Raw genomic sequence first — 14,263 nt, forward strand, 5'->3', positions numbered from 1 at the left:
AAATAGAAATCATTGACACCTTTTTACCACTGATACCACTAAATATGGCAGAGGTTCCAAACACAGCATTTAGAGTAATACTAGCATAAATAAAAAGCGAGATCAAACTTTATGGAGTAGCTGTAAAATAAACCGGATTGAGAGATTAGGGACTTGTTACTTATAAGGAATTCCTGTACCAATAGGAAGTTGCTAACTTTCATGTTTGAAATCACTTTTTTTGTACTGCCTGTGAGCTAAGAAAAGTCTACTTTTTTAAAGGGCTGTAAAACAAGTAAACCAACCATGTGACAGGAGCCCTGTGACCCACACAGCCTAAATATGTATTATGTAGCCCTTTCCGGAAAAAGTTTGTCCACCTCTATGATGTATGGTGAAAAACTGCTCTTTTTAACTGAGGTGTAATACCTCAACTTATGACCTATTCATACATTCGACTTATTTTCCTATTGATACAGCTGCAAATACAAGTTTTACCTGTAGTTCCATAAACTCTTCCCCCTGTTTTGATGTTAAGATTTACAGGTGCTGTACCATAACTCCTAAAAACAAAATAAAAATTATCCTGAGAAATGTAAACAAAACAGCAATATATTCAACATGTACAAACTATACACCCACATAGTAACCAGACTAATGACGGACACATTTTAGAAAATGTTCTAAACTAATTTCAAAAGTCTGTCACTTGCTCAATAAGAGAAAAAAATATTTTTTAAAAGTCTCAACTTGTTTTTCATCTGAAAACCTATCAGCCACTAAGTATCTCACTGTAACAAACTTCACAAGAAACGGGGCTAAGAGGAAATCCATCTCTATCACTTTGTCTGCATTTCCTCACCTACAACATAACAGCAATCATGCAAGAATGAAATTTCTCCACTTTGTTCCCGAGTCCAGTGACCTCCTTATAGTCCTTCCTACATTTGATATTGTTGATAATTCTTTTTCCAAATATCCACAGAATACTTTTACCCATAAAATGAATTCATTTATATTACATTTAAAAATAAATCTAGGGTGAAAGCAGAGCAGTGTTTGGTGGTAGTCAGTGTTTAAGGACTGGGAAAACAAAGGCAAATTTCTAGAATGCTAATAATGTTCCATATCTTGACCTGGGTTGTGGGTTCATGAATGTAAACATTTGAAAAAATTATTGAGCTATACTTTTTAAATGTAATATACACATGATAAAGGAAAAAAATACAAAATCTGCATTCAGACCCCAGGCTCAAATATAAGTTTTGTCAATTATTAGTTGTGTAACCTTGGCTAAGTAACTTAAGACCTCATGGACTTTGTATAAATTTTCTGTAATATGGGTTTACAGACAGTTCCCTAACTTTTCCATATAATGCATTCTTGCATGAGGAGGAAAATCAAATATCATAACAGAAAGAGACTTACATAATTAGTAAGACGTAAAATAATAGACAATATTCTCAATGATATATTTCTCACATAATATTCATGTTATTTAATTTGCTTCTTTACCCTCCCAAGTTCAGGCAACTGGACTTGCAAAGATTCACTGTTTCTGATCTGCCTAATAATTTCCATTTTTTTTTCCTCCAATGTACTAAATTTATGAGACTTAGGTAATTTACATTAGCACTATGATTTTTGTTTTCTGCTTAAAAATAAAATGATAAGGAAGCGTAATAAAATATTCAAGTAACTGTATGAAGCTCCACTGCTATAAATGCAAAAAGTATGAAATAGCCCGAATTAAACTGTTATGGTCAGGTAATGCTACCATTACAATCTTGAAATGCTTCAATCATCTCATTGATATTAATTCCCATAGTAAATGATTAACACCAACAATACATCAAATACAGCTCTAGGCTAAAGAAAGAGAATGAGGAACTGAACAAATATGCCTCCTGCCCCATGCTGCTTACATTTCAACAATCTAAATTCAGCACAGCAAAAGCACCTTTTGGTTATCTATATATGATGCACAAAAGTTCCAGCTGTTTACAAGTTAAATGCACAAAAATCAAGTACTATCTCTCAATGGTCTTCTTACAGAATTGCTAAAGCATAAAACAAAATAGTATTTATAAAAGGCTTAACCTTAAGTTCAATAAATGAATTTCTTTGTTCCCTACCTAGCTACTTTCCCTTCCACATTTGCCTTTGAAACATCACTTTTGTTTTTAAAACTACTAAGGCTTTGTATTCATTGTGTTCAAAGAAGATTAGCTGTTTGGAAAATTACACTTAAGCTAATATGATACCTTCCATGAGCCTCCCATGAGGTGTCAGGCTTCTCTAGGTGCTAGATCCTACATACTTGGATATCGAAAGGAACTTCAAAATTAATGCATAAAAAAAAAAATGTGTTTTAACCTACTCCTCCTACATTACCCACACATGCTAATATACGGTAAGGTACTCAATTAAGGGCTCTAAAACCTCTAAGTCATTGAGTCCTTTATCTCACTCTGCATCCACAACCATGTTATTTCTATTTATTATGCACTCAAGTATCTTTTTCCATCCATCCCTATACTACTGCCACTGGCTTAGTCTGCATTATCATCTCATGTGGACAACTCAAATATATCAACCAATTTCTATTTAATCCATCTCAACTACTGCTGCTAGTTATCTTTTCACATAACCTACCCTGCCTATAAACCTTTAAAGGTTCTAATTCCTGCCTATAAACCTGCCTATAAACTTTTAAAGGTTCTAATTCCCTAAAGTGGTTTTGACCATTTTTTCCCATCTATTGTATCCTCCAGCCATGTTCCTCTAAGCCAGGCTTCCACCACATCGCAGTAGTGTCCCTGCTAAATCATCAGTCCTCTTCTGTCTCAAGAATCAAACAAATTCAAATATTACCGCCTCTAGGATTTTTTCTTCAATACATAGGCTTTTTAGCAACTCTCCTCTCAAAGCTTTCCAATCACCTTGTACATTCTATTCTAGCACTTAAACTGCACTGAAAGTATTTGCTCACATGTCTGTCTTCCTCACTATTTCTAATAAGGACTATATTATTACTTTTCATATTCTCATCAATTAATGCAGTGCCAAACTTTTTAAAAACTGTTTATTAAATGGATGGATGAATCTCAAAGGTAAGAAACTACTTCTCTATATGACTTAAATTATTCCTACTCTAGGGGCGCCTGGGTGGCTCAGTCGGTTGGGCGTCCGACTTCAGCTCAGGTCATGATCTCGTGGTCTGTGAGTTCGAGCCCTGCGTCGGGCTCTGTGCTACCCGCTCAGAGCCTGGAGCCTGTTTCAGATTCTGTGTCTCTCTCTCTCTCTCTCTCTCTCTCTGACCTTCCCCCATTCATGCTCTGTCTCTGTCTCAAAAATGAACTCAAAAATGAATAAATGTTAAGAAAAAAAAAATTATTCCTACTCTAAAATTTGCTTTCTGGGGAGCCTGGGTGGCTCAGTCGGTTAAGCATCTGACTTCGGCTCAGGTCATGATCTCGCGGTTTGGGAGTCTGAGCCCCTCGTCAGGCTCTGTGCCTGACAGCTCAGAGCCTGGAGCCTGCTTCGCATTCTGTGTCTCCCTCTCTCTCTGCCCCTCCCCTGCTTGCACTTTGTCTCTCTCTCTCAGAAATAAGTAAACATTAAAAAAATTTTTTTAATTTGCTTTCCTTCATACCTTATATAGAGAAAATGAACGTCGTAACAAAAGTATGTTACCTAAAAAAATGCTATTTTGTACTTTCTAACAGCTTACAATAAATCCATTTAGTATTGTTCCCGGAATACAATTTGCTCTTTAAACTTGCTTCTGAAAATTCTGTGCACAAAATGTTCATCAAACTTCATTTTCTCACAAGATCTTTCAGTTTTCAAGGGACAGATCTTGAAATATCAAGGTTAAGTAAGTTCTATACCCTTCAGAAAGATCTATAAAAGTTACTTTGAAATGCATAAAAAACATAAAAAGTAGATCAACTGAAGAATGGGTGTAAGCATAGATAGATGGAGATATACACATTTACCCATATAAATGATAAAGCAGACCTAGCAAAATGTAAATTGTATAATCCAGATGATGGGTAAAATAACCATATTTCATGAAACTGGAAATTGCTATAAGAAATAAAGTTCAGAAAAAGTACTGTGGGAGTCTATATACATTTAACATTTGATTGCAATTCCTAACAAAAATTTGATGTTAATAAAAAAAAACACCTCACCATTTGCTTTAATTGTTCTATAGATACAGATACAAATAATTTTATGTAACAGTATTTACTAAACACAAGGATTACAGCGTTCCTTTTGCATAATGCAGATGGCAAAGGCCTATCAGCATTATACAGAAGCCCAACACTAATTCTTTAAGTGGAGATGGTACACCAATCTACCCCTCATATGAAGAAGTCTCTTCTCAACCCTGCTCCCTAGAGTTTTAAGATTACACAGGCAGTGCTCATTATAATGTGAAACCGACCACAACAATAACTGAGTTACCTTTAAGCTCCTAAAATAACTGAACAAAATGGCTCTGCTATAGAAATAAAATACTCAAAAGTATTTATGTATATATTGCTTGATTCCAGATAAGGCTGCTTACTGAACTACAGTGCAATTAATGAAAGTTTTATGTTCCTAATGCATTCCTAATGTACCACATTATACATCCAATCTGAAAAAACACAGAAAAAATATGGACTCTTATTCTACCACCATAACAAAATCACATTCTGTACTTTAATATATTCCCTTCCAACTTTTCTGGAAGATTCTTTATGTGCTCAACGAGCTAATGACAGTCGATTCACTTGATCTAGTTTTATAGACTATAAAACTTGATACAACATATTGGCTTAAAAAGCCTACAGGACAATGAACAACTTCAAAAATACATTATGAGGAGCAAAAAGAAACATTTTTACTGGACAATAAATTAAAAACCTAAACACGGTTGTGGATAATATAATGGAAGAACAATGTAGGTGAAAACTGTAATTTAAGGTTTTTTAATTCTAACTAAAGAATGTATAGTATTCAATTCATTTATAAAAACACTTTAATTTTAGAAATCAAAAACAGCTGCTTCCACGTAATTTGCCTAATAAATTAACTTTATCTTTAAGAAAGATTTTCATGGTGAAATCTCTTTTTATCATGATAAAACTGACACAACACTGTATTAATTTTAGGTGTACAATATAACAACTTGATACTATATATTGAAAAATGATTAGTTAACATCCGTCACCAGACAGTAATATATTTTTTTTCTTGTGACAAGAACTTTTAAGATCTGCTCTTTTAGAAACTCATGGTGAAATTTTAACAAGAGTTCTTTCATTGCATGGTAAGACGGAAAAATGTAAAAAATATGGAATCAACCATTACTGGTTCGAGATAAGCACACTACCTTGCATTGAGGCACGTAATCGTTAGTTAAAAATAACTTACCCATACTGTGGTGCTCCCGTTTTAATGTCTCCTATAGTGACATGAACATCATCCTCATCGTCATCACTGTCACTATCACTATCATCTTCAGTCTCGGTCACTTTCTATACCAACATAAACAATTACAGAATACATTCAATAATCCATCTCAACACCTAATATGAATAAGTGAAAAAGTAATCATTTTGTGATTTTTGAAGTAGTTTTAGAGAAAAAAAGTTATAATCTCATAGCACTGCTACCTCATTTATAACTTTTGTTTTACACGATAAAATGGGATAAGAATGTGAAATAAAATCTGTTTTTCAGCATCTTTTTGTAAATAACACCTCATATATTTTTTCCTGTTATTTATAAATGCTTCTCTGCAAAACAAATCTAAGGCATTGTACTAAAATATCTAGAACATAAATTATAAAAAAAAATCAAGTGAGAAATTTTTGGCAAGAATATGAAGAGGATACTGTTAAGAGTCACAGCGTCATGGTTAAAAAGCACCAAATCGTTACGGAGCAGCTCACTTAATTCTTGTCATTCATTTGTAGCTAGACGAGGCCCAGGGTGCAAGTGACTGAGGAAATACTTGTTTTAGGAGTAAAAAGTAGGACCATTTATGAAGGTTGTATTTTGGCTCCAAAAGGCTATTTTGTGGTCACATAACGGTAAATAAAAAAGTAGATCATCTCGGGCAAAATATTTTTTTTGTATTCAATTCAAGCCTGCAGAGTAAGGATCTCTTTCTTTCTTTTTTATATAGAAGCAGAATGTTAAAATATTTGTAAGACCAAGAATACATGTTCAATCCAAAACACATCACTTTTAACAGGCATGAATGAGGTCAGAGACTATCACTTATATAAAGAATTGTCTTGCTAAAAATTATGGCACTCAAACTTGTGCTGTGGGACTTAAAGTCTTCCTTCAAAATGAGTCTCATTATAATCTTTAGTTGAGCTACAATCATTCAGTTCCTTGAAAGGATTAAACTTCACGTCTTTGCACATGCTCCATTTCATCTGAAGTCTCTTCCCACTATTCTCATCGCTATGTTTTTGATGGCAACAGATGAGGCTGGAGATATAAACGGGGCCAGATCACGCCGGACACTGAAAGTCACGCCGGACACTGAAATTTTTGGCTTTCTTCCTTAGTGAACAGGAAACTACTGATAAAGACTTCACATAGGGAAGTAACTGGACTTCAAAGCCTTGTGTTACCGGTTTAGGTACGCCGTTTTCAGCAGTTTCATCTTCAATTCCAGATGGAGGATTAGCACTATGAATAATAAAGATAAGCACATAAGTCTGGTATTACTTTTCAGAGGTACAGACAGGATATACTAGTATTCTTAAGCTATGTCTGATAATTTCCTAAAATTACGGTCTCCACTGGGTAAGAAAAAGGGTGGCAAAAACTGCCTGTGTTATTCCATCATTCCTGCTGCCTTGCATAAAATCCAGACTCAACACTGAAAGTAGAATGGAACTGCCTCTACAATTTTTTAGTGATATGAAATTTGCAACTTGACAGTGGGGTATAGTTCAAGTTTTTTAATATTTAAAAAATCTTCATCACACTTAATTTTACTTATCCTAACTCTTTACTGAACATCCACCATGTGCCAGGGACTACTAAAATTGCCTAAGGCTACGGAATACACAGTTTCCTCCGTTCCTGCCGCCCGAGGAACTGAAGAACTTTAATATGACCACATTAACTCTACCAGTATTCACTTAACACACATGCTCCGTTCTGGTTTTGTTTCACCTATCTTATTGGACACACGTTCTTCGTTGCATGAAAAATACATTTTAGGATTAAAGAAAAGCTTATCTTCCTAGAAGACTATCTTCCAATTTGGTGCCAATAAAGAGCTCCAGACCTAATTCTGATGCATTAAAAAAACCACTTTTTTTTTTAATGTTTATTTATTTTTGAGACAGAGAATGAGAAGGGGAGGGCAGAGAGGAGACACATAATTCTTAGCAGGCTCCAGGCTCTCAGGTGTCAGCACAGAGCCCTACGCAGGGCTCGAACCCACAAACTGTGAGATCATGACCTGAGCCAAAGTCGGTCACTTAACCAACTGAGCCACCCAGGCACGCCCAAAACTAATAACTTTTTAAAGTCCAGTTAATACCTGTATTTGCCTTATTAAAGCAAAACTGATATAAAAAAATAAACCTCTCTTTTCTCATGAGACTCAAGCATCTGGTCATTAACCATCAAATAAAACTTACAGTATTATAGTGTAATTGGCTTCCTTTTTTTTTTAATGATTCATTTATTTTGAGAGAGAGAGAACACATGTGCTCACAAGAAGGGAGAGGGGCAGAGAGAGGAGAGAGAGAATCCCAAGCTGGATCTCATAAACCTTGAGATCATGACCTAGGCCAAAATCAAGAGTCGGATGCTTAGCAATCTGAGCCACCCAGGCGCCCCTGTAATTGGTTTCTTATATTTCAATAATTAGGATTTTGATAGTGGGAATTAACCATTAAACTCATTTTACAAATAAAGGCACTGAAGTACAAAGCAACTAACTCACATTTAGTAGGATTTCTGAGAACGATATCCAGATGTCGATATAGCTCAAACCTCTTTTCATTACATTTGTTTATCTCTTCTAAACTTCATTTTGTCAAGCAGTTTTATAGAAGTCAGTGCAATCTCTATAACGGTATTTTACAGTAGTACAATCCTCATATAAAGCAAAATAAAGATAATAATTGAAAATTTGAATGTGAAGTTTTCATTGTTTTACTGCTTGACCCAAGAAAATATGCAACTATAATTCTTCAGTACATTTACCTCCTGCTTAAGTAAGTTTCTAGGTAGCCAGAAACAAGTTTAGCATGCTTTTTATGCCATGGAACAGTGTAGTTAGCCAAACCTTGGATTAAACAACATGACAAAATTGGACACAGCATAATACAATGGTTAAGAAGTTGTAACAATGAACTGGTCACAAAGAAGCTGGGGAGAACTCTAATAGCAAGGACTCTGATCAGTCCAAGCTGAATACCAGAACATGGGTTTGGTGAACATGCCTTACCCAATACTTCTAAAAGTTTTAATTCCTATCAACATTAAAATGCTACAAATATAAAATTACAAGCTTTTTCTAGAAAAATTAAGCTTTAAGAGTAGAACTTTTCCACAGAATGAAATAAACTTAATAGCTCTCCAAATAAATTTTTAATAAAGAATATAAAGACATTTTGACAGTAATGCTCAAGGAAGGTAGAGGCTTCCCTCCAATACATTTAATCACGCTAAGGGGCGTCTGGGTGGCTCAGTCAGTTGAGCCTCCGACTTCAGCTCAGGTCATGATCTCACAGCTCGTGAGTTCGAGCCCCACATTGGGCTCTGTGCTGATGGCTCGGAGCCTGGAGCCTGCTTTGGATTCTGTGTCTCCCTCTCTCTCTGCCCCTAACCCACTCACAGTCTGTCTCTGTCTCTCTCAAAAGTAAACAAACATTTAAGAAAAAACAAATCACACTGAGTATAAAAAAAATTAAAGGACATTCATTCAATCAAAAAATAGGCTTCAAGGATTGTAACCAAGAACCAATACTAACAAAATTAATGGAATAAAGATTAGCTCATAAAAAAAGGTATTTAATTATGAATCTGTAGCATTATCCATTGATTCTTCACCAGTTAAAAAGCAGTATGAAGAAATTTTCAATTACTTTCATAACTATAAGCTACACAAATCAACTTTGTGAGTAACTGAGATTAGGGTTAGGAACTGGGTTGGACCAAATTTCAAAACTGAATGATAAAATTTCACATGATATAGCAATGAATGAAAAAAAAGTCTTCCAATAAAGGGGATATTTTTAAGTGAGGAAATATAATTTCAGCATCCCTTAAGGTAGTTCTATTTCTATGTCTTACTTCTTCCCTTCATTCACTTTTTAACAAGTGCATACGTACCTCCTTTTATCATGCTTGGCTCCATTACACCTCACTTTACTGCACTTCCCAGATAAATTTTTTACAAACTGAGGTTTGTGGCAACACTGTGTCACCCAGCAGTGCAATTTTTCCAATAGCATTTGCTTACCTTGTGTCTCTGTCACATTTTGGTGAGTCTGGTAATATTTTACACTTTTTCACTATTGTATTTATTATGGTGGTCTGTGATCAGTGCTCCTTGATGTTACTATTATAATTGTTTTGGGGAGCTATGAATCACAACCACTTAAGATGGTGAACTCAATAAATATTTTGTGTGTTCTAACCACTCTACTGACCAACCATCACCTCTTCTTTCTCTCCTGCTCCTTAGGCTGCCTATTCCCTGAACCACAACAATATCCACACTAGGTCAATTTACAATCCTCTAATGGCCTCTAAGTGTCCAAGTGAAAGAGTCCACAGGTCTCTCACTTTAATTCAAAAGCTAGAAATGATTAAGCTTAGTAGGAAGGCATGTCAAAGACCAAAACCGAGGCCTCTGCCACTGGTTGGCAAAGGTGTGAACACAAAAGAAAAATTCTTGAAGAAGATTAAAAGAGCTAAACTCTAGTGAAGCCACGAATGATAAGCAAGTAAAAATACCTTACTGCTGATATAAAGTTTGAGTGGTCTGGGCAGAAGACCAAACCAGTCACAACATTCCCTTAAGCCAAAGGCTAATCCAGGGCAAAGCCCTTATAACTTTCTTCAATTCTGTAAAGGTTGACAGAGGTGAGGAAGCTGCAAGAAAAAAGTTCAAAGCTAACAGAGGTTGGTTCGTGAGGTTTAAGGAAAGAAGCCATCTCCGTAACGTAAAGTGCAAGGCAAGGCAGCAAGTGCTGATACAGAAGCTGCAGCAAGTTACCCAGAAGGTCTCACTCAGATAATTCATAAAGGTGGCTACACTAAACAGATTTGCAATGTAGATAAAACAGCCTCCTATTAGAAGAAGATGCCATCTGGGACTTCCACAGCTCAAGAAAAGTCAAGGCCTGGCTTCAAAGTTTCAAAGGACAGGCTGACTCTTTTCTTGTTAGGGGCTAATGCAGCTGGTGACTTATGCTCATTTACCATTCTGAAATCCTAGGGCCCTTACGAATTATGCTAAATCCACTCTGCCTGTGCTCTGCCCTAAAAGTGGAACAACAAAGCCTGGATGACAGCACATCTGTTGACAACATGGTTTACTGAATATTTTAAGCCACTGTTGAGACTACTGCTCAGAAAAAAAAGATTCCTTTCAAAATATTACTGCCCATCGACAATGTGCCTGGTCACTCAAGAGCTCTCTGTTGGAGACACACAAGGAGATTAATGTTTCCATGCCCCATAACAAATATCCATTCTGCAGCCCATGGATCAAGGAGTCATTTGACTTTCAAGTCTTATTACTGAAGAAACACATTTCATAAGCATATAGTTGTTAGAGACCATGATTCCAGTTGTCTGGAAGATCTGGGCAAAATAATCTGAATACATTCTGGCAAGGATTCATGATTCGAGATGCCATTAAAAACATCCATCCAGGGGCGCCTGGGTGGCGCAGTCGGTTAAGCGTCCGACTTCAGCCAGGTCACGATCTCGCGGTCCGTGAGTTCGAGCCCCGCGTCAGGCTCTGGGCTGATGGCTCGGAGCCTGGAGCCTGTTTCCGATTCTGTGTCTCCCTCTCTCTCTGCCCCTCCCCCGTTCATGCTCTGTCTCTCTCTGTCCCAAAAATAAATAAACGTTGAAAAAAAATTAAAAAAAAAATCCATCCATTATGAATGGATAAAGAAGATGTAGTGTGTACATATACGTATATATACATATATACATATATATATATATATATATATATATGTATATATACACAACACACACACACACACACACACACACACACAATGGAGTATTACTCGGCAATCAAACAGAATGAAATCTTGCCATTTGCAACTACGTGGATGGAACTAGAGGGTATTATGCTAAGAGAAATTAGTCAGAGAAAGACAAATATCATATGACTTAATTCATATGAGGACTTTAAGACACAAAACAGATGGGGGCACCTGGGTGGCTCAGTCAGTTAAGATACGAAACAGATGAACATAAGGGAAGGAAAATAATATAAAAACAGGAATGGGGACAAAACATAAGACACTCTTAAATATGCAGAACAGAGTTACTGGAGGGGTTGTGGCAGGGGAGAGGGGCTAAATGGGTAAGAGACATTAAGGAATGTACCCCTGAAATCATTGTTGTACTATATGCTAACTAACTTGGATGTAAATTTTAAAAATTAAAAATAAATAAGAAAAAAAAAACAAAAAATAAAAAAACATTCATCCATTGAATGGATAAGGAAGACATGGTGTATATATATATACAATGGAGTATTACTCGACAATCAAAAAGAATGAAATCTTGCCATTTGCAACTACGTGGAAGGAACTAGAGAGTATTATGCTAAGTGAAATTAGTCAGAGAAAAAGAAGTATATGACTTACTCATGTGAGAAATTTAAGACACAAAACAGATGAACATAAGGGAAGCAAAAATAATATAAAAACATAAGAGACAAATATATAGAGAACAAAAAGAGGACTACTAGAGGGGTTGTGGGAGGGGGGATGGGCTAAATGGGTAAGGGGCATTAAGGAATATACTCCTGAAATCACTGTTGCGCTATATGCTAACTTGGATGTAAATTAAAAAAATTAAAAAAAAAAATCCATCCATGATTCATGGGGAGAGGTCCAAATATCAAATATGAAGAGGAGTTTGGAAGTTGATTCCGAGCCTCGTGGATGACTGGGAGGGGTTCAGGACTTCAGTGGAGGAAGTTACTGCAGACGTGGTGGAAGTAACAAGAGAACTAGAATGAGAAGTGGGGCCTGACGATGTGACAGAATTGCTGCAATCTCAGGACAAAACATGAACAGACGAGGGGCTGCTTCTCATGGATGAGCAAAGAAAGTGGTTTCTTGAGACGGAATCTACTCTTGGTGAAGACGGTGTGAAGATTGTGGAAATGACAGCAAAGGAGTTAGAATATAGATTACATAAACTTAGCTGATAAAGCAGCAGCGTCTGAGAGGATTGACTTCAATTTGGAAAGAAGTTCTACTATCAAAATGCTAACAAACAGCAACATGTGCTACCGAGAAGTCGTTCGTGAAAGGAAAAGTCCGTGCATGTGGCAGAGGTCATTGTCTTATACTGCCACAGCCACCTCAACCTTCAGCCGCCACCACCCTGATCAGTCAGCAGAGTTCAATTTCAAAGACCCTCCAACCAGCAAAAACGTTATGACTTGCCAAAAGCTCAGATGATGGTTAGGATTTTTTTTTTAGCATAAAAATAGTTTTTAATTAAGGTACGTATATTGTCCTTTAGGCATAGTACCATCGCACTTAAGAGACTACAGTATAGTGGCGCCCTGGGTGGCTCAGTCAGTTGAGTGTCCAATTTCCACTCAGGTAATGATCTCGAAGTTTGTGAGTTTGAGCCCTGCATCAGGCTTGCTGCTGTCAGAGCAGAGCCCACTTTGGATCTTCTGTCCCTATCTCTGCCTTCCTCTTTCTCTCTCAAAAAAAGTTGAAACTATTTAAAAAAAAAAGAGAGAGACAACATTATAAACATAACTTTTATAGGCACCAGGAAACCAAAAAATTCATCTGACTCACTTTATTGGAGTGGTGTGGAACTGAACCCACAGTATCTCCAAGGTATAACCCTGCCAGCTTGAAACAGAATTCATACGCCACACAAACCATCCGTTTAAAGCAATCAACAGAATGACTTTTCATGTTTACAAAATAGTGCAACCATTACAACTACCTAATTCCAGGACATTCTCATCACCCCAAAAAGAAACACTGCGTATATTAGTAGTCACTCCCCATTTTCCCCGACCTTGGTCCTGCCAACCACTCTATGCATTTACCTATTCTCTACTTTTAATATAAACAGAATCATACAATATGTAGTCCTTGGGGACTGGCTTCTTTAAATTAGCATAATGTTCTCTAGACTCATCCATGTTGTTACAGGTATCAGCACTTCATTTTTCACTGCTATATAGTATTCCACTGTATGAATATACCATATTTTGTCCATCCATTCATCATTTGATGGGCACTTATATCCATTTTTTGGCTATTATAAATAACGCTGCTATGAACATTCATGTACAAGTTTTTGTGTGGATATGTATCATTTTTCTAAAGCATCTATGTAGAACTGGAATTCTTGGATCATATAGTTACTGTGCTTAGCCTTTTGAGGAACTGCCTGTTCTCCAAAGTAGCCGAACCTTTTTACAGTTCCACGATCAGTGTATGAGAGTTCCAATTTCTGCATGTCCTCACCAACACCTGTTACTTTCTTTTTGAGTACAGCCATCCTAGCGGGTGTAAAATAGTATTTTCTCTACTTTTTAAAACCAAATAACCTTTCAAAGCTCTTTTTTTTTAACCATGCCTTCATTATGGGACATCAAGGCATTGATACTACATTTGATCAGTAATGTAAGCATGTCGACGGACTCCCATGTGTGAGTTGTTTTGAAATTTGGAGAAGTTTCAAGCTGCTTTTACGTGTTCTATAAACGACAGTCATGTATTTCTAATAGTCTAACAAAGGGAATCAATCTTACAACAAATTCATTAAATATCTGACTTTACATATTTTAAAACATGGAAATGATAACCAAAGTGCACTACACCATCAAAGGTATTGTGAAACTAGTAATTTAAAGGATTCTTTTTTTTTAATCAAAAACATTTTTTTAAAGTTTTTTCTTATTAGTCTAATGGTTATAATCGTATATTCCACTTCTGAACTCACTTAAGAGTACAAAGTACTTAATAGTGAAGAGTATTCAAACCCTTACCTCAAACACTTTGTCCCC

General features: G+C 36.2%; 1 protein-coding gene across 25 annotated transcripts in view; it reads right to left on the minus strand.

Annotated features, from left to right (window-relative positions):
• FIP1L1 (factor interacting with PAPOLA and CPSF1) overlaps positions 1-14,263 on the minus strand; it is an 82,585-nt gene that overhangs the window by 66,466 nt on the left and 1,856 nt on the right. For all 25 annotated transcript variants that reach the window (XM_045056374.1, XM_045056367.1, XM_045056377.1 and 22 more), the window contains 3 exons: positions 6,627-6,684; positions 5,410-5,513; positions 478-542 (listed from right to left, as the gene is read on the minus strand). In XM_045056374.1, the coding sequence (XP_044912309.1) occupies positions 478-542; positions 5,410-5,513; positions 6,627-6,684 (227 nt within the window). The remainder of the gene's footprint in view (positions 1-477; positions 543-5,409; positions 5,514-6,626; positions 6,685-14,263) is intronic.

This window comes from Felis catus, chromosome B1 (genome assembly GCF_018350175.1).
Source record: "Felis catus isolate Fca126 chromosome B1, F.catus_Fca126_mat1.0, whole genome shotgun sequence".
NCBI classification, from domain to species: Eukaryota; Metazoa; Chordata; class Mammalia; order Carnivora; family Felidae; genus Felis; species Felis catus.